Source organism: Bubalus kerabau, chromosome 12 (genome assembly GCF_029407905.1).
Source record: "Bubalus kerabau isolate K-KA32 ecotype Philippines breed swamp buffalo chromosome 12, PCC_UOA_SB_1v2, whole genome shotgun sequence".
In the NCBI taxonomy this organism is placed as follows: Eukaryota; Metazoa; Chordata; class Mammalia; order Artiodactyla; family Bovidae; genus Bubalus; species Bubalus kerabau.
Window position 1 is genome coordinate 20,123,152 of NC_073635.1, and position 26,990 is coordinate 20,150,141.

A 26,990-nucleotide genomic window follows, 5' to 3' on the forward strand; every position below is an offset into this window, starting at 1 on the left:
TCTGCTTTTTAATATACTGTCGAGAATGGTCATAACTTTCCTTCCAAGGAGCAAGCATCTTTTAATTTCATGGCTGCAGTCACCATCTGCAGTGATTTTGGAACCTCAAAAAATAAAGTCTGTCACTGTTTCCATTGTTTCCCCATCTGTTTGCCAGGAAGTGATAGGACTGGATGCCATGATCTTAGTTTTCTGAATGCTGAGTTTTAAGCCAGCTTTTTCACTCTCCTCTTTCACCTTCAACAAGAGGCTCTTTAATTCCTCGTTTTCTGCCATAAGGGTGGTATCATCTGCATATCTGAGGTTATTGATATTTCTCCCAGCAGTCTTGATTCCAGCTTGTGCTTCATCCAGCCTGGCATTTCGCATGATGTACTGTGCATATAAGTTAAATAAGCAGGGTGACAATATACAGCCTTGACGTACTCCTTTCCCGATTTGGAACCAGTCTGTTGTTCCATGTCCAGTTCTAACTGTTGCTTCCTGACCTGCATACAGGTTTCTCAGGAGGCAGATAAGGTGGTCTGGTATTTCCATCTCTTTAAAAATTTGCCACAGTTTGTTGTGATCCACACAGTGAAAGGCTTTGGCGTAGTCAATAAAGCAGGAAAACATGGAAGAAATGTCCTAGGGTCTCACCTGAGGAGAGGACTGAGTGGAGGTCTTCAGGAAGAGAAAAGGGTCCCTGAAAGGCCTTGGCTATGAGGGGGCAGGGCTGAGAGGCTGTCTGCGAAGAAGAAAGGCTGGTCTCTAGTTGGGTGGAGGGCTCAGATAACCAATAATCAGGGAGATCTGCTGAGGCAGAAGATGCCAGTAGGAAAGTCCCTGAGGAGCATGAAGGAACCCCTAAATTCCCCACAGATATCTCTTCACATGTTACCTGGAGGCCACCACTGGGAGGCTTTGAAAGAAGATATTGGGTCACCCCACACAAGCACTTGCCAAGCCAGGTGACCCATTGAGAGAAGCTGCTAATTGTAATAGAGGCAAAATGTTATCTGTGCTAAGTTTAAAACAATTTTCCAGGGGGAAATAAGGACAGGCCAATGCAGCCAAAAAGAGTTGGTTGTTGGCTTTGCAGAAAGTTACAACTGACAAAGAGGGTTGCCAGGTGTCCTGTGCTGAACCAGACAGTGTGGTATTTTAGTTTCTGGTGTATTAAAATGCAGCAAATAGTTTTTTTTTTTAATCACTATTATTTCAGATGTACTTTTTGTTATATTTTGATTGATTGTTTAATCAGCAGATGTTTGTAATTTCACCTTTTATTTACTCTTTTTGCTAAATGTTAAATGGACAGCACTACTTAAAGGAGAATTATGAGCCGTTTGAGATATGAGGAATTCTTCTAGGGATCTGTGTGCAAGTAAATTGTTCCAACACTAATGCTAAGTATTCTGTTAAATAAATATCTGTCCCTTGGGAGGGGAGGGTACACTCTACAAAACAATTTTTTTTTCCCTCAGTCTCTGTGGGGGTGGATATTTTTGCAATCCTAGGAAACGCTTATCTTTAAGGCAATAGAAGAGCTAACATTTACTGAGGGTTTACCATGTGCTGTGTGAGCCATCAAGGTCCTCTATTCTTTCTCACAATAATCCCAACAGAGAGATGCTCTAATTATCCTCATACTACAGAAGAGGAAACAGGCTCAGGAAGAATAAGTATTGAGACCAAAAACCTAGATGTTATCCTCAATTCCTCTTTCCTCTCCCAGACCCTCATTATTAACAAGTTCTGCCATATGTAACACCAAAATATATCTAAAAATCTGACCTTTTTTTCACCCTAACTCAAGTCCTCATTATCTTTCTTGCTTGGATGTTGCATTAGCCTCTAACTGCCCCCAGGTCACTCTTACCCCTGATATAATCTTTCTTCCACACTACAGCCAGCATGGTCTTTTTAATTAATTAATTTTATTTTTATTTTTTGGCCACACCCCATGGCATTCGGGATCTTAGTTCTCCAGCTCCCCAACCAGGGATCTAACCCATGCCCTCTGCATTGGAAGCTCGAAATCTTAAGCATTGGACCGCCAGGGAAGTCCTAGAGTAATTTTTTAAAACTGTAAGTCAGACCACATACTCTCCAATGACTTTCCTTCACATTTAAGATAAAGTGGAGGACTTACAAGGCCCTACATGATCTGGTTCCTGGTTGCCATGAGCAAAGCCTTCATTCATTTAACAAAGAATTATTGAGGGCTTCCCTGGTTGCTCAACAGTAAGGAATCAGCCTGCAGTGCAGGAGCCACAAGAGACATGGGTTCGATCCCTGAGTCAGGAAGATCACCTGTAGAGGGGCATAGCAAACCACTCCAGTATTCTTGCCTGGAGAATCCCTTGGACAGAGGAGTCTAGCGGGTTACAGTCCATAGTGTCACAAAGAGTCAGACATGACTGAAGAGACTTAGCACGCACTACATATGTGCCAGGCACTATTCTAAATGCTGGGCGAATTGTTTCTGTCCAGAGCTTGCAATAATCAAGGAAATATGTAGGACGATATGCATTATCTTGTAATAACCTATAATGGAGCATAATCTGCAAAAATACCGAAACACTATGCTGTACACCTGAAGCTAACACAATATTGTAACTCAACCAAACTTCAATTAAAAAAAAAAAAAAGAAATATGTAGGCTAGCAGATAGTGGATAGAAAAACAGAAGGACTAAAACAAGCTAGTAACAGTGTACAATGTACAGGTCTGAAATTGGGGTACTGATCGAAGTTTGTCTGTTTTTTCCAAAGAAAATGCATTAAAGCAATGCTTTTGCTGGGACTTCCCTGGTGGCTCAGTGGCTAAGACTCGGAGCTCCCGCCTGGGTTTGATCCTTGGTCTGGGAACAAGATCCCACATGCCACAACTCTGACCTGGTGCAGGCAAAAAATAAATATATACGTGTATATTTTAAAAGGCAGTGCTTTGGAATTAAAAATGAAAAAAAAAATTTTTTTTAAAGGAAAAAAGAAAGGGAAACTGCAGACAATCTGGTGGTGAAAGCAAAGGGTGCAACTTTAAGTTGTCTTTTCTGGGAGAGCAACTGGTTTAGAAGACTAAACTATGCATATGTAAAGCAAAGATTTTGAACCATTTTCTGGGTTACACTTACATCTTTAGTTTCAGAAAGGATGACTTGAAGCAGCCACATTTGTGATGTAAAACTTATTCTTCAGTGTTATTTTCCATTTGCAAATCGGTTGAATCCACTTGAGTCAAACTGCTTTGGTAGATGTCATTGCTGCTTTTGGACGTGTTCTCTCAAATTAGGTTACAGAAACAAGAGCTGAATTATACACACAGCTGCAGAAATAGATTTCTACTTGCAAATGTAAGATGAAAAATAGGAAACTTGAGAGAGCTCCTTTAATGTTGAAACCAACCGACCAACTTTCTGGGTAAAGTTCTGTTTCTTAACACATTCAGAAATCTGTGGGTTGGTGTCCACATGGCCTGAGGAGGCAGGCAGTCCCCTTTTGGAGCATAAGCTGGGGTCGCACAGATAGGTGTTTGAGTCCAGTTCTGCTCTTCCTAGTTGGGTGACCCCGGTCAAGTCATTTAACCCTGTTACTTTCCTCATCTGCAAAAACCCCTGTGCCCAGAGCTCCCTCATGGGGTGGCTGTGAAGATTAATTGAGATGACTGAGTGATTTGCTTGATAAATGGAAGTCATTGTAAACTGTTAGCAGACTCCTTCTTGCTTTCATGCACTTGTGTTTTTGTTCTTGCTCTGTTCACAGGCAGCATGAACATGGAATTTATCATCCACACTGGGGCCCTTTTGACTATAAAAGCGGACACCAAACCTGAGAGAACTCTGGGCTCTTAGGAGTAGGTTGGGACTCTCCCAGGTCACCCTCCCGAAGACTGAGAAGCCTGTGGGAGGGGGGGTGGCTGCCACCACCAGTGCCTGCTGGAGGGACAGAGAAGAAGGGGATGAGGTAGGCGATATTAGTTGCCCAGTCATGTCCAACTCTTTATCACCCCACGTCCTGTAGCCTTCTGGGCTCCTCTGTCCAAGGTATTCTCCAGGCAAGAATACTGGAGTGGGTTGCCATTTCCTTCTCCAGGGGATCTTCCCAACCCAGGGATCAAACCCGGGTCTTCTGCACTGCAGGCAGATTCTTTACCTGCTGAGCAACCAGGGAAACCTGGTTGGTAGGCAAGGACAGGCCTTGTCTGGATTGGTGTGCTGGTTAGGAACTAATAGTCAGTTCGAAAGATTAAGAACAGAAGAAGCCCCGTTTCCCTCCTCTCCTGCCACTTTATAATTTTGGCAACGAACCTCCCTCTGTTGCGCCCAGATTGGGCTGGAGATTAAGCCAGCATGTGCAAGATAGCATCAGACCACAGAGGCAGGGTGAGGACCTCCAGCATGGTTATGAGTAAGCCTTTTCTAGTGAGCTGAACCATGGGGATTTATGCCACTGTGTTTATTTCTCTATGTTACTTGCCAGTACAGTGATACCCAAAACTGCCGGAATTTAAGGGTAACTGACTTTACTTTCAGCTCCTGCTCCCATCCTCCACCAACATGGACCTGAATCCAAATCTCTTGACATTCTGTATATTTAAATGAGAGTCTGGGACGGTTTCTGTGACCGGCAAGGTCAGGAAACATTGCTCTTGCCTTGAGAAAAGCCATTTAAACTTTCTGGCTTTGACTTGGTTGTGCCATAAGATATTAAGAAATGCCTTTTGTCATCTCATGTTTGGGCCTCAGCTATCAAAGGAGGGATGAATCTGAGGAGGCTCTGATGGAGCTAAGACAATCAGGGTGAGACTTCCAATACAGACACATCTCCAGGACAGGGTTTAGGGTTCTGTGGTCTGTCTGCTTCTGGCCCTGCCCTCACTGGGATCTTTTTCAATGCAACTTAGGAGGAAGTGAGCACTATGCATGCTGTGTGTGCTAAGTCACTTCAGTGGTCTCTGATTCTGTGTGACCCTACGGACTGTAGCCTGCCAGGCTCCTTCATCCATGGAATTTTCCAGGCTAGAAGACTGAAATGGGTTGCCATGCCCTCCTCCAAGGGATCTTCCCAACCCAGGAATCAAACCCATGTCTCTTATATCTCCTGAATTGGCAGGTTCTTTACCACTAGCGCCACCTGGGAAGCCCCAGTGAGCCCTATATTTATTATTAAATATTATTAAATTTATTATTAAAAAGCAGTGATTCCGTGTCCCTATACTCTATTTAGTTATTGCTCTTTGTCTTCTTTCCCCATCCTGCTTCCAGAAAGAATCGTTCATACCTCCTGTGTGCACTTCCTTAATTCTCATTCACTCCCGAATACGGTGGGGTGAAGCCTGGCCTGGGTGATCTGCTCTGTGTGGCCCTGAGCAGGTCAGTGAACCACTCCAGCCTCGGTTTCTCCACTGCACCTTCTACACGAGGTAAGGCACTTTACTCTCTTCCTACCCACCTCTGCCCCACGTCCAGAGGTGAACCTTCTTTTCCTGAGAGCATTAGAAACCTAATTGTAAGATTTGATGGTTATTTTTCAGAGCTCAACTTACTTTTCTTGTCAAGAGTTATTAGTATACTCAGTTCTTGAGATTCTTTTTTTTTCTTCCATTTATGTTCCTTTTCCTGGTTTTTGCCTCCTGGTTATTTTTCCTTTCATAAACTCAACAGTTAGGTGTATTAATGGAATTATGCAGCCATCAGAAGGTATCTATAAAACTGTGGAAAGATGATAAAATGATTACCTGAACATCTTAAGTATCAATAGAAAGAGTGCAATGCAAAATACTACAACTTAAAAATAGGTAAGGTGGGACTTCCTGGTGATCCAGTGGTTAAGAATGCACCTGTCAATGCAGGGGACATGGGTTTGATCCCTGGTCTGGAAAGATCCCATATGCCTTGAGGCAACTAAACTTGTCTGAGCCTGCACTCTAGAGCATTATAGGAAGAGACAGAGATGTCTAGATTCATATCTGCAATAATAAAGATGACAACAATGATGATAAACGCTAACTGAACACATCTGGGCACTGTGCTTCACCATACTAGCCAAGTGCTTCCCAGGCATGGCCTTAATTTACACTCAAATGACTTTATGAAATAGGGACTGTGATTACCTCTGTCTTACATATGAGGAAATTGAAGACCAAGAATAAGTGATTTGTTAAATGTGCCACTGCTGGTGATTAGAAGATTCTGGATTCCAGGCCAGGCAAGGCCTCTCAAGTGTCTCAGCTCTCACCCCTCATCATAACCCCTTCCTGGGGAAAGGAGGAAGACAGATTGGAAAGTTTCATCCCCCAACTAGCAGTTGACAGCATGTATTTCTATGATTGACATGTTATATTTAAAAATATGCATCCTTGTATATCGTGATACAACTTAAAAAAATTTTGTTTTTAAAAATGTTGGCTATGCTGGGTCTTCGTTGCTGCGAGGGCTTTTCTCTAGTTGTGGTGAGCAAGGACTACTCTCTGGTTGCGGTGCTCGGGTTCTCATTGTGGTGGCTTTTCTTGTGAAGGAACCCCCACTCTGCAATGCAGAGTAACGCTTGCTTGCTGCAACTAAGAGAAAGCCCATGCGCCCCAATGAAGACCCCGTGCAGCCAAAAATAAGTAAATTTGATTTAAAAAAAAAGAGGGATCTGACATTGGCCTGGAAAATCTTGGAGACCTAACCTTGAAGGATGAGGACAAGGAGGAGGAATGTGGGGCCCAGCAAGGGGCATTTGTTAGGGAGACAAGGAACTGGGGGAGCAGGAACTGTGAATCTGGAAGAACAGGAGGAACCTTGAGCAACACAAGGGCTAACTCAAACGCTTGCAGAGAGGAGGATTGTGGGAGAGGAAAAAGGGCCACATCTCCCTAAAGTGTATATAAACTTAAGAAGATGAGACTGAGGGTTATCGGTTTGTGATCTCTGCTTGGCAGGGAACGTGAGAGTCATTAGGTGATAGCTGAAGTCTGGAGAGTGTCCTGAACCTGAATGTTCAAAGGATTCTAGAACTTACATTCTGGATACAAAAGGACAACCCAGCAGGAGTTGGAAAAAGAAAAACTGGGTGTGAACATGATGTTACTAAAGGCCAGGGAAAGAGGGCTTTTTAAGGAAGAGTCAAGTGAGAACTGCCAAGAGACCAAAGCAAATGAGAAGTGAAAAAACTGTCCGTTGAATTTCACAACCCAGAGGTCAGTGACCTTCCCCAAATGCCCACCCTGGGCTCATACCGTTTGACAAGTCTCATGCGTCTTCTGGACAGTCTGTCTTTTGCCGTGACTGGGAGGAGTGTGGGCTGCTTTAGATCCAGCGCAAGCTCCTGGAGACCTGGCCATATTCTAGTCACACCAGGATAGTGTTGTAAACAACAAGACCATTATAAGATAAATATATGTATATATTTTTAAAATAATTTTATTTATTTATTTTTGGCCGTGCTGGGTCTTCGTTGCTGCGTGCGCTTCTCTCTAGTTGTGGTGCACGGGCTTCTCGTTACGGTGGCTTCTCTTGCTGCAGAGCACAGGCTCTAGAGCATGTGGGCTTCAGCAGCTGTGGCTCCCGGGCTCCAGAGCACAGGCTCAGTAGTTGTGGCACACGGGCTTAGTTGCTCCACGGCATGTGGGATCTTTCCGGTTCAGGGCTCGAGCCCCTGTCTCCTGCATTGACAGGTGGATTCTTTACCACTGAGCCACTAGGGAAACCAATAAGATAAATACATTTTTGACAAGGCATTTATTACTACATGCTTTGATATCAGAGAGACTTAACTGGACTCATTAAAAAAACAGAAGCATGTATTTCTCATGCAGTGCTGTATAGGTAGGTACCTGATAAATTTAGATCTTCTGAGCCAAAGTTCTGTGAGATGTACTACTGCCTTTACTTGAGATAAAGAAAGTGTGTTGGAACTACAGAAATCTACCAGTTATTTAAAATTATAATATAAAGCTATTGTACCCTTATTTGTGGAAGACATATTCTAAAAATATCTCATAGAACAGGGTGAGAGTAGTTTCCTAAATTGAAATTATAAAATTTCTTATTATAACTGACATTTTCAAGAGAAAACTAGAGCACATGATGATTAATGAACTCAACACAAAAATTCCAAACTGAACAGTTTCTGCAAATCAAGTTCTCTTAAAAACTGCAAATATTTACCTGAATGAATCATTTCTTAAGGCCCCCATAAAATAACTCTTTATCAAGAAAAAAATTCTACATGTATAGGAATTAAATTTATAAAAAATTAACATAATTGAATGTAATCATTGTTAAAATATCAAAATAGAGCATTATGCTTCAAAGTAATGATTTTTAAAGCTCTAATGTGGAATACTCTAAAGTGTAATTAATATTTACAATATACTAACATTAGTCATACAATATAGTTAAGGTCATTATAGTAAGATAAATTATATAGAATTGATATATAAATATATATATATACACATATAATTTCCCCTCAGAGGACTTTAGGAGGATATTTGTCATGGTTAATTCTTCTTCCATTTTATTTACAAATTGAGAACTTTAATAAGCAATATATTTGAAATTAAATGGTTCAATGGGATTTAACCTAGGCACACATGTTGTACTTGCCTTTTTTTTTTTAACATATGTTGCACTTTTATATACATTGTTATTGGTGTTTAGTCACTCAGTTGTACCCAACTGCATTTTTAGAAAATCTATAATTTTCAATAACCTCAAAAGTATTAAAATAAAGGAAACTTCTTCTACCTTAGGTCTTGGCTCCTGTTATCAGATGGGTCTTCCTACAATTCTGTTTTCATCTTGTTAGTGCCATATACTATTATCCAGCGGCTTCCCGTTTCCTACAGAATGAAGTTCAACTCTGACATCAGAAGATTCCACAATTTGGCCTCAGAATTTTTTTTTCCCCCAAACTAAGCCATGCCCCTCACTGACTTAGTATCAGTGAAGTTCATTCCCACCCTGAAGTGTTCCTTACCTCTAATGCTCTTCCTCTTTCTCGTCTTCAAATCCTGTGATCTTTAAAGGTTCTGTTGGACTCCCACCTCCCCTCTGAAATCTTTATGATGCTTCCAGGCCTTCCTCTGATCTTGTTTTCACCACTTACATCGGCTCCTAAGCAGCCACTATTACTAGACTAGTTCATGCTTTTGAGAGTTGTGTCTTCAACCAATGGGAAATTCCTCATTTACTGCCTTTGCTGCCCAGCACAGTCCTGAGTATAAAATTATAAAGTGAAAGTTGCTCACTTTCTGACTCTTTACAACCCCATGGACTATACAGTCCATGGAATTCTCTAGGCCAGAATACTGGAGTGGGTAGCCTTTCCTTTCTCCAGGGTCTTCCCGACCAGAGATCGAACCCAGGTCTCCCGCATTGCAGGCAGGTTTTTTACTAGCTGAGCCACCAGGGAAGCCGAAGAATATTGGAGTGGGTAGCCTATCCCATCTCCAGTGGATCTTCCCGACCCAGGAATCAAACTGGGGTCTCCTGCATTGCAACAGATTCTTGACCAATTGAGCTACCAGGGAAGCCCATAAACGTTAATATCATCTTAATTACCTCTGACATTTTACTTTATTCTTATAAATTATCTTTCCATCTAAAGAAATGGCACAACTAAAAGCTAAGTTTACTGTTGCTTAAGTATCTCTCATTCTCTCCCAAAGCTAACTGGTCTTGGTGTTTGCTGCATTTAATGCACCATCTTCACTGTTCAATTGAAATACATGGAGCCTGGAATTCTCTTCCAACCAAGGACTAATTCCTTTAATTTCACCCAAGTCTTAGGTAAGTTTCTGTCTCTGGTGATAAATGTATGTTTACAGGTAGATTTTTTTTTCCTTTTAATGGAATGTTTTGGATGTTCCAACAATTTCACTGAAATTGTAAAGCTTTAAAAAACACTGCAGTCTTCCTTTCATTAAGTGATATTTTTTTTTCTTTTTCTTCTCCTTTTCCTAAGCACAAGGAAGAAGATACAGCAGTAGAAGGATCTGTGCCTTTAAAAGACCATCCTGGACTGGGTGTAAAAAAGCAGAAATTATGGTACCAGCTTCCTCAAAGAGTCGGACATGACTGAGCAACTAACGCTTTACTTTCCTCTACTGTAAAGGTAGTTTACCTCTGTTTAAGATTGCTGTGCTTGACGCTCACAAATCCAAAGTAACTGTTATTCAAAACTGGCATGGTTTTCTTCTTCCATATGGCAGTAGCAGCTGTTTATTAAGCACCTCTTATATGTCAGATACCATGCTGGTTGCTTTGTACATTATCTAATTTTCCCAATCAAGTGAAACGTGACCCCCATTTTACAGAAGAGAAAACTGAGGCTTAGAGATGCTTAGTAATTTGAACAACTTGTATATAGCAGAGCTCGAGTATGGATGCACAACTGATTCCAAAGTCACTGCTCTTTTTGCTACACCTTGCAATGTCAGTGCCTTGTATTGCCAGGAATGCTTGCTGGGGAATGTTGGGGCTTGCATTCATGACTTCGGTGGCTGTTGGGAAGGGAAGGATAGAATAGTAATGAAATGTTCCAGTATATCCAAGGAGGCTCACCAGCGCCCCTCTCCTGCACATAACTGCTCCAGTCTTAACTATTAGATGTTCCCAACTCTTGACAGTTTACACTTCGGTGTACACCAAATTTGGTGCTGTCCCTTTTGTTATCTAACATCTGATCACATGTCTTGAAAGGTGTAAGGAATGCTGGTGAATTTTAACTTCGCCAAGGCTCAGGACAAAAGCAACAGCATGAAATAAATCACAGAAAATAAGACTATTTATATATTTCAAATATATAACATTAGAAACTCTAGGGACTTCTCTGGTGGTCCAGCGGTTAAGAATCCACGTGCCAATGCAGGAGACATGGGTTTGAGCCCTGGTCTGGGAAGACCTCACGTGCTGCAGGGCACCTAGTCCCATGCACCACAACTACCGAGCCCGTGTGCCTACAGCCCCAGCTCCACAACAAGAGAAGCCACCGCAGGCCTGCACACCGCAACTAGAGAGTAGCTCCCACTCAATTGCAACGAGAGAAAGCCCATACAGCAACGAAAATCCAAAAAGTAAATATAAATAAAAATACTAAAAAAAAAAAAAAAGGCAGAAAGGAATTCTACCTGTAAAAATACCTTTTCTTCATGAAAGATCAACCTACATAAGACTCTATCTTACTGCTATGCTAACATAAGAATTCCAATCTTAAGCTTAGTCTATTTATTGGAAGAACAGTCAATAGAAGGAAATTCCAGTGTGACAAGCATTCTGACAATCCCTTAGTGCTATCTCCAGTGGGATCTAGTTACATTATCCTCTTCCAGGAAAGATGGTGCTGTGTATGTAGGTTTTAATCCAACAGTAATTCTCTTTTTCTAGTAGTATTATATGTAGTGATTGCCTGATTGTCTATTTTACAAAATTAGGGCCATGGGAGGGAAAATAGGTTATTCTTCCTTCCCTGTTTTTCTACACTTGAGAGTTTAATACACAACGCTTTCATAGTAGTTAGTTTTTAAGACAATCTAAGCATTTCTACACAGATTTAACCAATGTGTTCATTTAGTTGGCCAGAAGTTTATTTATTAATATCTACCACTAACCAGAGAGATTACCTCACAGGTCAGTTGGTAAAGAATCTGCTTGCAATGCAGGAGACCCAGGTTCGATTCCTGGGTGGGAAAGATCCCCTGGAGAAGGAAATGGCATATTCTTGCCTGGAGAATCCCAAGGACAGAGGAGCTTGGTGGGCTACAGTCTATGGGGTCGCAAGAGTCAGAGATGACTTAACGACTAAATCACCACCACCAACCAGATACACATGAGTATCATATAATTACATAACTTCTGATTTATGAATTAATAACTTTTCACTCTTATCATTTTAATATTAGGGTAATTGAAAATGTTTATACAAACAGGGGTTTTTAAAATAACACTTATTTAGTAGGAGACTGGGATGCAGTTTTCGTACTGACAGTTACCTTGCTATAGAAAGACTGTGTACCTGGAATATGACTTCAGAGACTCAGTTCTGTCTGTTTTTTGTCTTGGAATTATCACTTCTTCTGCTTCCTCATCTATAGGTTGCAGATCACAATAGCCATTCCATAGTGTTCTTATGAAGACAAAATGCCATAAATATAGGAACTCTTTGAGAAATGGAGTATTTCCTGCCATATCAATAAGCAAGGATGTCACAGTTATCAGTGATTCCAGCCATCCAGGGCAACCAGGAAGGAAAATAATACTTGCTGCAGGGCAGCCATTGGGCTGCAGCTGTTCCCTATGGTGAGCACTGAGAAAAAACAGGATATGGCCCCAGATAGCTGAGATGCATATGAAAAGAATGATTTCAGTGAGCCCAGACGCTTGCATCTTTTGGTACGTAGAGAACACTAAATTCCTTGGTTTTCTTTAATTCACAACAATTCTTCTGATGTTCAGACTATCTGCTCCTTGTTGCAAATTTCTATAACTTGACCTCCCTACCCTCCCCCACCCCCAGCAGTTCTTTCAGGGTCACTTGAGATGCTGTCTCCCAGGCTTGAAGTCCTAAAAATTCCCACTGAATAAATCATATTTCTCAACTTTCAGATTGTGACTATATTTGACGGCAACATATTCTTCAAAGGCAAAATTGGGTTTAACAGATACACACAAAACTGGGTTTTATGGGACCTAAGCATGGTCAGAACTGGACATCTTAGAAGGGAGTGGGGAGGAGCTTTTTATAGCGATTGAGCTAAGTAAGCAGTGTTAGTTACTGGGCCCAAGCACCCACCCTTTTCTCCAGGAATTCTACTTCCAAAGCACAGACTTCCTGTGCACAGACAAACTCAACCCCAGGGGATATTCTGTGATTTTTTTTTTTGTCCTTGCTTCACATCCCTCAAGGCTGCAAATTTGGAAGAAGCCATTCTTTCACATTTGTAATCTTGTAATTGCTCGTTTTTAAGTGCTTAACGCCTTTGCTATTAGACAATGTCCCTATACAGGGGGCTGGACGTCAGAATACTGAGTCAGGCTAGCGGCTAATTGTATTTAAGTTCTTTCTCTCCAAAGGAAGGGACAGTGGTGTTTTCCCTAAAAAGAAACCTTGAATTGGGTCCCTCGTGTTCAGCCTAAAGCCTGCAAAGAAATAGATGGGGAGGACGGGGGCGGCAATAGTTAAGTATTTTGACTGTGCTCTGGCTGGAGCCCTTGGCTACAGCCTTGGCGTTGGTCTCAGCGCAAGTGCCCGTCCCACCCACCCCGGGTTGTGGGGTGCAGGCGGACAGCCGTCTCAGTCTCCCCCAAGCCGCTGAGGCGAGCTTCTGGTCGTGAGAGATGCAGATGAAGCGGTGTGAAGGGTTGGGCTTTTTTTTTTGTTCCTAAAAATGCAACGAACAAAAAAAAAAGTACAACAATCCAAACCCAACCATCTCGTTGTGCGCCGGCTTCCTTCCCAGGCGGCTCCACCGGGGACCACGCCGCCTGCCGTCGCCCGCGCTCGGCCCGGGCCCAGCCCGCGGGTCCGCGCGATCCGCGTCCCCGGCCCGGCGCCCTGGGCACGGCGCCCCGCGGGCGCGCGGATCCCTGATGAAGAGAGAGGAGCGCGCCGCCGGGAGCCCGCCCCTCGGCCCCGCGCGCCGCGCGCTGCGCGCGGAGGCGGTTACAGGCGGCGGTTGGAGATACCGGAAGGGCTCCCGCCTGCCCTCACCCGCGGCCTCCCTCCCCGGGGGAAAGGCGAGCCGGGGAAGGCGGAACAAAGGCGCGGCTCGGCGGGGGAGGCGGACCGAAGTGCCGGGGGAAGGAGGGAGTCGGGGCGGGGCCCGTCGGCGCCGCGAGTCCATTTTGCAGCCGTTCCCGCCTCGTAAAACGCGCGGTACCCGCGGCCGGAGGACTGGCCGCTGCGCGGCTCCCGGCGGCTCCCCTCCACCGGCCCCGGAGGTCCGAGATAAGTACGCGCTGGCCGGCTTCTCCTGGGGAAGCGGGGTGGGGTCTTGCCCTGGCTGGGCGGGCACCTGCGTGCGTGGGGGCTGGCGGAGAGCCTGGTCTCCGCGGAGAGCAGCCGGGCCCGGTTACCGGAGGTGGGGGGAACGGCGTGCGGGTGGGCGGCCGGTCCAGTATGGCCGGACTCCAGGAAACCTGCTCCGCTACCAGGCGCTCCTGGCTTCACCGCAGGCTCCTCGGGATCGCCTACAAAAGAAGAGGCGACCATGAACCAGAGTCGGAGCGCGCGACCACCACCCTCTGGCACTGAGTGGGGAGGCTGCCTGGTGCCGGGGGAGGGCGCCCTAGCCGTGAAGCTCCTTAGCACAAAAGATCGCCAGGTTCTCCCAGGCTCATGGCTTTTTCACCAGGTCCTTGCCGGCTGGCTTTATTTGTGGGGGGATGATTGAAAAAAAAAGTAAGGGTCAAGACTAAGGATCCTGTGCAGATAAATGCATAACACTCTTCTTTCTTTGTTCTTTCTTTGCAGTAGCCTCGTTTTGATTACCAGTCACGACCTGAAGAAAAAACAAACCAAAACCTGATTGCTTTGCCTTGGGAAACAGTAACCCTGACCAATATTCCTGGCTTGCAGTGACAGAGGTAAACTACAATACTTTTCCCTACACTAAGCAAAAAAGCACCCAATGTCTTCAGGCCCAGAACCTTTCAAAATCGAACTCTGTTGAGTGTATGTGTTCCCATCCTAATAAATGGTCTTTGTTCTTTTCATATTTTGTCAAAACCCAGAAAAATAGATTAAATACTTAGACATTCTTTATATGACAGTTATTTGAAACATAATCCAAAGATTTGTATTGCAAAGGAAAAGAGGCTACAACCACTTTTGCTTTTAAATAGGTTTCCATTTCCTGTGTCACTGCTTGGGTTTGTACGACAGGGCTTGAGTTTTCTGACCCTAGAGACCTTTATATAATAGGTATTTTAAAAGCAGAATTTCTTTTACATAGCCAGTCCCTCTGGTAGAACTTGATGGAGTTGTTGATTAACTGGTTATACTTCTGTCTTGAACAGTAAGAAGATATATTTCTTCATACTCTCCTGTCTTTCCCTAAAAATACTGTCTTTTTTTTTTTTTTTGCACCAGCTGACATACTAAGCCTCTCTGGCAAGTCTTTCTGTAACACCAGGTTATTTTTATTCTCTACATGTATTGGTTACCTGGCTCTACTTCTGCCACAGCTGTTCATCTATGCCCACAGCTATGCCCATCTCCATCAACGGTGCTTTGCACCTATTATGCTATGTAACACTTTGCCCTCCCTTAAAATTATAGTTCAAAAGAGTCCAACTGTCTTAGGACTTCTTGGTTAATACACTCATGCTCTAACAACACTAAATGTGTGTGTAGTTATAGTTTTTACAGTATCTATACACACACGTTAATTAAATCACCTTACACTGATGTAGGTCAATAGTTTACAAGATTGGCACACATTACTTAATCTTTCCAAGAACATGAGGTAGGTATTGTAAAAATCCTGATTCCATGAAGGGGAGAACTAGTGCTTGGAAAACTAGGTAGTTGCAGTTTCAGTGCTCTTTACTCTTCTTCACTGGAGAATCTGTTACAACCTACTTTGTAAAAATTATAGCATTTTAGAAGGGATTTAGAGAACTCATGATTAGATGTCTCCATTTAATGAGTGAGGATCCTGAATTCTTGACCCACTTTTCGGATAGTGCTAAGGTCTCATAATTGGGCAACTCAGGTCCTATGCCTTGCTTGCTGTGTACAGTTGCAGGGTGGGGTGGGGCTCTGTTTTCACTTGTGAAGTTAGGTGTTTAGCTAAATGACTGCCAAGATGTTTTTAAGCCCAGTATTTGTTTTATTCTTACCCCATAACTTTTAGCACCATATACTATATATTGGTGATATGCAGACACATATTAACTGCCATAAACTGTTTTATACTTTAAACTTAGGTAGGCATGGTAAAGTATGCCTTTTCCTTCTTTTTGGTTTTTTTTTTTAACTAAGTTCTATAAAAGTATGGTTCTGTTGTAAGGTCAGGAACTACTTCGAGAGGTAGAGCACCATCATACATCATTGGTCAGAGTGCAGAAAGTGGTGTACTCTTTTCTAGAGGGAAACTTGGTGGTTTTTTCAGGAGCCTTGAGAATGTTTCTACTCTTTGACTCACCTGACAATACACTTAAAGGAACCATCTAAGGAAATAATTAGAGTGTTGGACTAAGACTTTGCTACATTGTTCATTAAAATGTTATAATCCCCCAAAATAAACAGTAGGAAATAGCATATCCATAAGATAGATGATCATCTTTTAAAAGAATAGGGGAACAATAGGGGAAATGCAAGTAATAAAATAAGTGGAAAAAGTGGACACAGAGTTGTGTTATGCTTCCAGTTCTGTTAAAATATGGTGTGCATACACACACAAGATTGGAAGAAATAGGCCAAAATAATGTTAGAAGAAATACACCAAAATAATAATAATGGTTATTTCTTGGCAATATGACCATGGGTAATTTTTTTCCTATATTTCCTGAATTTTCTGTAATCACAAATTACAATTTTAGAAAAACGAAATCCACTTGTATGGATAACGTCTCCAACATTAGTATGGTGTCAGCTTTCTATGTCCTTTTGTAAGGCATTTATCACACCTTGTATGATAATACCTCTGTAAATGTGCTATATTTTGGAATTTAGGGCAGGAACTGCTTTTTTACTTAATATTTCATCTTTTAAAACAGCATTAGATCGTTGGAATATCCATTTTTGTATTCATGAAGGACACTGCTACTGTCATTACCTTGCCTTGAAACTCGTAGGTACTAGAGGAATAGCACCCCTAACAGTTAACCAAAAACAGGTGTCCTTTGACATAGAGAATAGTTACACTCCAGTTAAGCCCTTGAGGGAATCCAAGCAGATTCCCTTAATGTGGATGCTTTCTAATTCATTTGCATTATAGATGTAGATACATTTCTAAGGAAAAGTGGAACTGAAAATTTTTGCCAGTAGTTTAAATCATTGTCTTTCCTGTGGAATAAGCACAAGTGTATCCTATTTGGCAATAGCCTGGCCAACCCTTTAAAATTCCCAGAGGAGCTCTTTCTTTGTTTCCCTGAACATGTACATATACTGAATAGGAGGGCGGAGTGTCAGCAAAGTGGATAGAATATAGCCAACCTGGAAATTGCTTAAAGTTTAGCATAATCAGCTTTCTTTTTGAAATATTTTCTAGATGAGTTTTACTTAGAATAAAATGTGTATGTAATTCTACACGGAACGAAGGGAACTTGGTTCAGACCAATTTTATTGGTAGGTAGTACTGATTAGTTAGCCACAAAATAACCTTTTTCTCTTGGCGCAGTATTACACACTATGTGATTTCACTTACCAGATCTAGCTTGCTGTGTACCGAGTTGACAGTACTTTTCTGAAAGCTGGCATTAACCTCAAATGCAGGGCTAGATGATGAAAACTTTTAGTAGATACCAATCAGTTGGGGATAATAATTTAGGCTAGTGATTGCCAAGTTTATTGTTGCGAAAGAAGATTTGTTCTAAAATTTTTTCACCTTCATTTAAACCTCTTTACATTTATTTGGGAGAAAAGAAACCAGACACATCTGGTTCATAAAACCTTTGTTGGTAGTTCCAATTTAAGTTAATTTTAACTCTTAACAGGTAAAGATAAATAATCTGAATCTGGTTGGTACCAGACTAGGAGAATAATTTAGGCCATATGTTATGTTTCCTTGAAATTCAGACCCTCATTTTATTCTAATTGATTTCATCTGGGTGGCAGAGACTGGGATTCCATACCATTAGATGGCCTCATAGATTTCTAAATAGTTGTTCATAAATAGGATAGTGATACCTGATCTAGCTCATAGTCCTAGAACTATTCATTTAATGCTACTGATTAACAGGATTACAGAATAATATCTTGGGTGACTATCAGGTAAGAGAGAGAAGGTGTGAGATAAGGAGGGAATAAGAGGAAATAAAAAAGATTATGTTCCTTGAAGTAGAATGGGGAAGATGAGATAAAAGAATAAACAAAGGAGTCAAGGAAAAAGAGTGGCATAGAAAAGAGAATGAAGGAAAGGAAAATAATTTTTTCCAAATTTGTCTGGACTATGAAGGTAATGACCTAGTTTTTGGGTTTTGAGATGTCATCTTAGTCCAAAAACTTGAGAACATTGTGAGTAGGCAGGGCTTCTAAGCTGCTAGACCTTCTGTACTAGGTTTATTTTGCCCTAATCAGGAATCCTATTAGAAATACTGTGGGGGAAATTTTACTTATTATTACTTACTTACTTATATTGCCACTTGTTCTAGGACAGTGCCAGAAAAGGTATGTCTTATATAGACACAAAGGTAAATTATATGGTGTTTGCAAGGGCCATGTAACAATTAGATAAGCTATTTTAGATACTATACTTGGTATATTAATTTTCATATTCCTTTTTTAAGTTATCAGAAATTTTGTTTTTTTCTTAATCTCACATTATCCTGTTTGGATCATGTTTTGGCACAGTCTCTAAAAGCCAGAATGAAGTGTTAATAACATACTAATAAAGAGTACTTTAAAAAAAAAAAACTTGGTAAATAGTTTTCATATATTAGATAACTTTCAAAACAGTTTTTCAATGAGGTTTTACACAGTTTAACATGTGTAAGTGGTTTGTCCAGGGTCATAGATTGAGAGCAAAATGAGTATGTCAGTCTACTCACAGGCCTGGATCCAGAGATTTCCAGTAAGATACTTTTTATTTTATAAAAGATAAAAAAATATTATAGCAGATTAAGCTCTTTATGAGGCTTATCATAGCTAGTATTTCTAAAGTTTTACCTTCTTAGCACAATATGATTTTCTTATAACTGGTCTTACTGTTCGAGTTTTTTTTCCAACTTTTGTGAAAATTTTCAAATATACTGAAAATTAAAAGTACACTACAATAGATATCCTTACATCCTCTACCTAGATTCAATTATTGTTAATACATCTTTAGTAAGTTTCAGGAAACCATTTAGTGGATCTCATACTAAATTATCAGTATACTATTTGAAAATAAAATTAACTAGTGGGATTAGAGGACATAAGTTTTTAAAAGGTGAGCTCTTTTATTCTATACTTTGTTCCAAAATAAGGTTGGTTGATGACTGGCTGTTTAGTAGAGTTCACATAATTTAGTTTTGTCTGTGAAGTGAGTTTCAATATTTTCTATCTAGTTACTTGTTAGGTATTTAGATACTGCTTTGAAATCTCTGAATTCAAAGATCAAAGCAGGATGGAAATCAGGTTTAAATTTCTAAGATACAAGGTATAATCTTTTTATTCTCTAATGGGATTTGGGGAAAAAATCATGGCTATTATTTTGAACTTTATATTGTTGTCAACTAATGAAGTGCCAAGATTTAATAGGAAAGGTTCTTTTAATTAAAAGGTTTTATTAAAATTACCTTTTAAGAGTGAATAAAATGAACACCTCTTCATTTATAATCATTGTGAGTTGAGCATATAAAAACAAAAAGGCTTCCAGGAGGGAGAAGTCAACTTTTAATTGTGTTTTATGACTCCTTTCCTTTGTGTCCGACTGTACGACCTCATGGACTGTAGCTGTCAGGCTCCTCTGTCCATGGGATTCTCCAGGCAAGAGTGCTGGAGTAGGTACCCATTCCCTTCTCCAGGGGATCTTGCCGACCCAGGGATCGAACCTGGGTTTCCTACATTGCAGGCAGATTCTTGACTGTCTGAGCCATCAGGGAAGCCTGTAACTGTTAGCTTTTCTATCTTTTAAAGTATTCTGGTTGGTGTATTAAAGACTCTTGTTGCTATTAATATATACCTACTCAAGGTAGTATTGATCAAACAGTTTTTATAGTCTTCCTTGAGTGGATATTTTGAAAGTTTGCTTAAAAATAAATCTGTGGTGGTGGTATACAACTGCATTTGTCAAAACTCATAGAAGTATGTACCAAAAGGAGTTTTATTCTCCATAAATTAAAAAATATATTTTAAAGTATAAATACAGTAGACAAATGAAGTTGAAAACCAGAGGAGGTGGTAGGTAACTAGTTATATACTCAGCTACTTTCTTTGTTGGTATAGAACTTGGGAGATTTTTAGGAATTCCTTGGCAGTGTGATGGTTAGGACTCTGCGATTTCCTTACTACAGGCCCAGGTTCAATTCCTAGTCAGGGAACTAAGATCCCACAAGCTGTGTGGAGCAGCCAAAATAAACAACTTGGGAAGTTTTAAATTCAAAAGAAGAAATGAATCTTGGAAAACTTGTTTGCCTTTATATACTTAGTTTGAGATTGGTTAAGTTGAAATTTTATGACTGGTGAACAAAAATTTTGTTCACATAATAAAAGTTTCTTAACATTTATATTTGTCCCCCCAAAAAAGGGATGTATATTTTAGTTTTGTCAAAGAAGTAAGCTCAGGTGATTTATTTAGATTTTTATGTGTTAGCACACTTTTAAGAAAAGAATCTATAAGTTCCTTTACTGTGAAGCATACCCTTCTCTTAGGCTAAAAACCTTATTGTTTTCCTTTAAAACTTTAAAGGCAACAAACTTGCCATGCTTTCTTGGGTTGTTAGGCTAATATATCTCAGTTTCCTCTAAAAGTTAGCTAGGGAATTGCTCACAGAGTTTTGACATAAGGTTTTGAGTATAAAGCTAAGAAAATAAAATTGTTTTAATGTGGATTAAAATGAAAATCTTTAAATTATGAACTAAAATTTATAAGTTGTATCACTAAAAGTGGAACAACAGGTTCTACTATGGTTTTGATGCAATTTTTTTAGAAAAGGGACTTTCCAAATAACATTTTTCTCTGGTTCATTTTAAGAGCTATAAATTGATTATGGCTTTGGGATGACTATTATTTCTAAATTTTCCTGTGTGTGACATTTTCCTTTTTTCTTTTTGATCATACTTGGTTGCCTTAAAATTCTTCTTGGCCGCTATTGCAGTATCCTCAGTTTTCTTCAAAGTTTCTTTGTCTTGGGTCCCCATTTCTCCTTCTCATGACAAAACTTGGTATCCTTTGTTCTTCCTTTTAGTTATTTAACGTGCTTAGATAGGATTCTCTGGAAATATTAATGTGGCAAGGAAGAGTAAATTAGGTTTACTTTATTGAATGCTGCCACTGCTACTTTCCTGTTTCTACTGCTTACTCCAAAATATACTAGGTGAAACATGTTAGAGAGCAGGGGAGGTGACAGAACCAGAACTAGTGGTGGAGGGTCATGAAAAGTTTTCTTTCTTTGCTCTAAAGAGAGTGTTTTATAACTGCTTGATAACCTTTCAGCACACTGACCTCAGTCTCTGAAGCCATTCTCTTTCCAGTGCTTTTCGAAGATTATTTGATTTGTCATGTCACAAAAGATTTTTCAGAAAAATAAGCTCATCACCATTTTTGCCATATAACACTACATTTTGACAGAATACTCTACTTTAGTTCTACATTGTTGTTTAGTTGCTAAGTTGTGTCTGACCCCATGGACTGTAGCCCACCAGGCACCTCTATCCATTGGATTTCACAGGCAAGAATACTGGAGTGGGTTGCCATTTCCTTCTCCAGGGGATCTTCCCGACCGAGATCAAACCATTGAGCCACCAAGGAAGCCCCAGTCCCACATATATATGTATTATACATATATCTCTCACAACCTAAGACCATAAACCAATTAGTCCTGCAAGTTCAGCTTATCTTTTAAGTCTTCTACATTGTAGGTCCAATTGTGATTCTTAAAATTACTGTCATAAGTGTTTACTTACTTTTGGTTATAAGATGACATAGAGATTCAGATCAGATCAGATCAGCCGCTCAGTCGTGTCCAACTCTTTGTGACCCCATGAATCGCAGCACGCCAGGCCTCCCTGTCTATCACCAACTCCCGGAGTTCACTCAGACTCATGTCCATCGAGTCAGTGATGCCATCCAGCCATCTCATCCTCTGTCGTCCCCTTCTCCTCCTGCCCCCAATCCCTCCCAGCATCAGAGTCTTTTCCAATGAGTCAACTCTTTGCATGAGGTGGCCAAAGTACTGGAGTTTCAGCTTTAGCATCATTCCTTCCAAAGAAATCCCAGGGCTGATCTCCTTCAGAATGGACTGGTTGGCTCTCCTTGCAGTCCAAGGGACTCTCAAAAGTCTTCTCCAACATCACATTCAAAAGCATCAATTCTTCAGCGCTCAGCCTTCTTCACAGTCCAACTCTCACATCCATACATGACCACAGGAAAAACCATAGCCTTGACTAGATGAACCTTTGTTGGCAAAGTAATGTCTCTGCTTTTGAATATGCTATCTAGGTTGGTCATAACTTTCCTTCCAAGGAGTAAGCGTCTTTTAATTTCATGGCTGCAATCACCATCTGCAATGATTTTGGAGCCCAGAAAAATAAAGTCTGACACTGTTTCCACTGTTTCCCCATGTATTTCCCATGAAGTGATGGGACTAGATGCCATGATCTTAGTTTTCTGAATGTTGAGCTTTAAGCCAACTTTTTCACTCTCCACTTTCACCTTCATCAAGAGGGCTTTTAGTTCCTCTTCACTTTCTGCCATAGGGGTGGTGTCATCTGCATATCTGAGGTTATTGATATTTCTCCCAGCAGTCTTGATTCCAGCTTGTGTTTCTTCCAGTCCAGCGTTTCTCATGATGTACTCTGCATATAAGTTAAATAAACAGGGTGACAATATACAGCATTGACGTACTCCTTTTCCAATCTGGAACCAGTCTGTTGTTCCATGTCCAGTTCTAACTGTTGCTTCCTGACCTGCATACAGATTTCTCAAGAGGCAGGTCAGGTGGTCTGGTATTCCCATGTCTTTCAGAATTTTCCACAGTTTATTGTGATCCACACAGTCAAAGGCTTTGGCATAGTCAATAAAGCAGAAATAGATGTTTTTCTGGAACTCTCTTGCTTTTTCCATGATCCAGTGGATGTTGGCAATTTGATCTCTGGTTCCTCGATATAGAGATTAGTAGACCCTATTTTATTTATTTATTATTTATAAATTTTATATTACTTTGGTGGTAATGTGATAAATACTGAAGGATATATTTATCTTAGTGAACTGAATGGGGACATATTTAGTGCTATTTTTGTTTCTAAAACTTGAGGGATAAAAGTTTTAAAATATACATTTTAAAAGAATAAACTTGAATTGAGAATTAGTATTCTCTAGTTCAGAGGTCTCAAATATTTTGGTCTCAGGACCCCTTTACACTTGAAAGCTGAAGCTCCCAAGAGCTTTTATTTACATGTGTATTTGAAATTAAAACTGAGAAAAAAATTTAAGGTAATTCATTTAAAATGACAATAAACCTATCACATGTTAACATAAATAATTTGTGAAAAATAACTTTTCAGAACAACTGGGAGAAGGGTGGCCTTGGTTTACATATTTAGAGATCTCTGTCAAGAATCGCCATTTAGTAGACAACAACAGGAATCTTTTCTGTATCTCTGCATTACATCTATTACAATCAGTTATTTTGGTTGAAATATACAAAGAAAATCCAATTTGGCTTGGCACAGATACGTAGTTGGTGAAAGGAGGAATATTTTAATGCCCTTTTCGGAAAACTAGCACTCTTCTTTGATACTATACCAAAATTCAACAAGTGGTAGTTTGTTAAAAGTTAGTTGAAGTATGAAATCTGAAATCATATTTTTTTAACATATTGGTCTTTTGATCTTTTACCCAGGCATGACCTGTAACATGCATTGGTGATTTGAACCAGTTAATTCACTGTGTAATGTAGATCTCCAATGCACGCACGCACGCTAAGTCAATTCAGTCGTGTCTGACTCTGTGCAACCCTATGGACAGCAGCCCACCAGGCTCCTCCATCCACAGGATTCTCTAGGCAAGAACAGTGGAGTGGGTTGCCGTTTCCTTCTCCAGTAGATCTCCAAACAGTGACATATTTCATTATACAGAGATCTCTGTCGTAAAACAATACGCATGTTAATATTACCACTTGTTTCATTGGAAAAGTCTTTAATTAATGGTAAGCTGTCAAGCTCTTAAGTGGCAACTATGTTTGCCAAATCCAGTTTTCACTTAAAAATTCAACTTTTTATCATTGGCAAGAAACTGTCATTTGTTTCCCTTGAAGTGATGGGCTCATTTTGTTTGTTTTCAGAAAAATGTCTGCCAGATAACCTAAGTCTCCACACCCACAGTTTGTCATTCATTGTTTCAACTATAAAAATGGCGTTTCCTGAAAAAAGCAGCTGATTAGCTTGTGGCTAAATTACCTAATTGCTTTTGCTCCAGACAGTATCTGCTGGTATGCAATAGAAATACTTTGTGGTTACTTCATATTTTGTTACATGAAAGATTTAAAAAGACATGTACACAAGGATTAAGATTTAGTACAATGAATAATTTTTACCGTTTCATCAAGAACATTCTAAACTGAAACTGGCTGCCCTCACCTTTGCCCCAGCTGTGGGTATGTAGTGGTGAAGAATACATTAGGAATCCAGTTGGGGGCTACCTGTGGTCTTGTTTGGTTCTTGCTAAGGCCGCAGCTGTGTCTGCTTACCATTGCTTTTTTAACAGCGCAGTGTCAACACTGTGCCAAAGGTAAATAGCATCTCAGTATTACTATGAAAATAGTATTGTCCTCACAGGTGCCCTGGAAGAGCCTTAGGGTCGCCCAGGTTTCTCCCCACTGCACCTTGAGAACTGATTGCTCCAGACAGTGCAGACAGCTTTGATTACTGTCCCAGTGGTTTTAAAAAATATCCATTTAGTTCTCTAGGGAAGAATGTATTGCAGCTCTCTCATTTTATGTTTTTACCCCTGATTTTAATAATTGTAATCTTGCCTTTGAAATAGGAAAATGTGCCAGTTTTTAATAAAAGTCTCTGTGAGAGAACATGCTTGGATTTATATCTCTGCTTCTTTCTTTAAATAGCATACCATTTTATAATTGTGGGCCCAGACTAAAGAGCTCATTCTGCTCAGACACTGAGTGGCTTTGTTTCTGACAGCTAGTAGTCAGCTCTGTTTTAAAACAAGCATTTGGGCCCTGCTGGCTCAACTTGCAGTTGTCCCAGTCCTCGCCCTGTCTCAGCCAATGCCTGTTGTTGGAAAGCCCACACAAAGGCCTTGTGTGCAGGGAGCCCCACTGATAAGGAGTGTGTTCTTGTCCCAGCAGATGAAATCTGCTTTGGTGTGCATTCCCGTCCCAAATTTCTCTTATTTTCTTTGCTTGACCAGTTATTTCTGTGACAAGAGCATTTTTTAATGGCTGTGAAGATAGTTTCTTCTAATTATTTCATAGTCCAAATGGAGGGGATTCCCAGCGTAAAATAAAATGTTTCTCTCTCTCTGGTAGGAGATGTGATGGAGCTGCTTGAAGAAGACCTCACATGCCCAATCTGTTGCAGTCTGTTTGATGATCCCCGAGTTTTGCCTTGCTCACACAACTTTTGCAAAAAGTGCTTAGAAGGGATCTTAGAGGGGAATGTGCGGAATTCCCTGTGGAGATCCTCTCCATTTAAGTGCCCCACGTGCCGGAAGGAAACTTCAGCGACAGGAGTCAACAGCCTGCAGGTTAATTACTCCCTGAAGGGTATTGTGGAAAAGTATAACAAGATTAAGGTCTCTCCCAAAATGCCAGTGTGCAAAGGACACTTGGGACAGCCTCTCAACATTTTCTGCCTGACTGACATGCAGCTGATCTGTGGCATCTGTGCGACTCGGGGTGAGCACACCAAGCACGTCTTCTGTTCTATTGAAGATGCCTATGCTCAGGAAAGGGACGCCTTTGAGTCCCTCTTCCAGAGCTTTGAGACCTGGCGTAGGGGAGATGCCCTTTCTCGCTTGGATACCTTGGAAACTAGCAAAAGGAAGTCTCTACAGTTGCTGACTAAAGATTCGGATAAAGTGAAGGAGTTTTTTGAGAAGTTACAATACACGTTAGATCAGAAGAAGAATGAAATCCTGTCTGACTTTGAGACCATGAAACTTGCAGTGATGCAGGCCTATGACCCAGAGATCAACAAACTCAACACCATCTTGCAGGAACAGCGAATGGCTTTTAACATTGCTGAGGCTTTCAAAGATGTGTCAGAACCCATCATATTTCTGCAGCAGATGCAGGAGTTCAGGGAGAAAATAAAAGTCATCAAGGAAACTCCTTTGCCTCCCTCAAATTTGCCCTCAAGCCCTTTGATGAAGAACTTTGATACCAGTCAGTGGGAAGACATAAAACTAGTGGACGTGGATAAACTTTCCTTGCCTCAAGATACTGGCACATTCATTAGCAAGATTCCCTGGAGACTTTATCCTTTATTTGTGGTGGTCATTCTGCTTGGCCTTCTCATTTTCTTCAGTCCCACCATGTTCCTAGAATGGTCTCTATTTGATGAAATCGCAACTTGGAAAGATAATCTTTCAAACTTTAGTTCCTACCTGACTAGATCAGCTGATTTTGTAGAACAATCAGTTTTTTACTGGGAACAGTTGACAGATGGGCTTTTCATTTTCAGTGAAAGATTGAAGAGTTTTACTTTGGTGGTGCTGAACAATGTGGCAGAATTTGTGTGCAAATATAAACTATTATAAAATCTGTTTGAAGTACAGTTCTGTGTCTTTTGTTAGAAATTTGTTAGAATAGAGTGGTAGTTCGGATTTGGTTAAAATTCCAGTCAGATATCGCCCTCTAAAAATATTCTTTTCAAAAATAATGTCTTACACATGTTGAAATTAGGTAGCATAAAGATAAAAGTGAAATTTAATAGTTTAGTCTCCAGCCCGCCTTCCTTTTTAAGGTGCTTTTGAAATTAGCATCCTATCCCCAGTATTGGTTATGTTTGTGCTATGAAAGGAGGGGGTAAGAGAGTACATGATTTAATACTGTATTGATGAGGTAGTGTAATAATGATTGTTTTTAAGCATGTAATAAAGACTACTCTTGTAAAACAACTGTTTTTTGTTTTTTTGAGAGTGAACATTCTTTAAAAAAGGAATAAGATAAGATGGATTGAATTTGCAGCTTT

The 26,990-nt window shown here is 40.6% G+C and overlaps 1 protein-coding gene and 1 long non-coding RNA gene across 5 annotated transcripts; one reads left to right on the forward strand and one right to left on the reverse strand.

The window, feature by feature from the left end:
• Positions 1-7,021: 7,021 nt before the first annotated feature.
• LOC129624087 (uncharacterized) lies at positions 7,022-11,036 on the reverse strand. Its single transcript, XR_008700739.1, has 3 exons — positions 8,952-11,036; positions 8,720-8,814; positions 7,022-7,667 (listed from the first exon to the last, which is right to left on the reverse strand). It is a non-coding gene; the product is annotated as an uncharacterized LOC129624087 (long non-coding RNA).
• Positions 11,037-13,778: 2,742 nt separating this feature from the next.
• TRIM13 (tripartite motif containing 13) lies at positions 13,779-26,916 on the forward strand. 4 transcript variants are annotated; one of them, XM_055542203.1, is made up of 3 exons: positions 13,779-13,912; positions 14,445-14,557; positions 25,325-26,916. In XM_055542203.1, exon 3 carries the CDS (start codon positions 25,333-25,335, stop codon positions 26,554-26,556), a length of 1,224 nt encoding a protein of 407 aa, XP_055398178.1. In that variant the 5' UTR covers positions 13,779-13,912; positions 14,445-14,557; positions 25,325-25,332; the 3' UTR covers positions 26,557-26,916. The 4 variants fall into 4 exon arrangements, with proteins under 4 accessions (XP_055398178.1, XP_055398177.1, XP_055398180.1 ...); XM_055542202.1 differs by having other exon boundaries at positions 13,786-13,923; XM_055542205.1 differs by having other exon boundaries at positions 13,792-13,912; positions 14,448-14,557.
• The last annotated feature ends 74 nt before the right edge of the window (positions 26,917-26,990 follow it).

What these genes read in the sequence shown, in the direction of transcription:
- TRIM13 (XM_055542203.1), top strand. Translation starts at nt 25,333, where the DNA reads ATGGAGCTGCTTGAAGAAGACCTCACATGCCCAATCTGTTGCAGTCTG.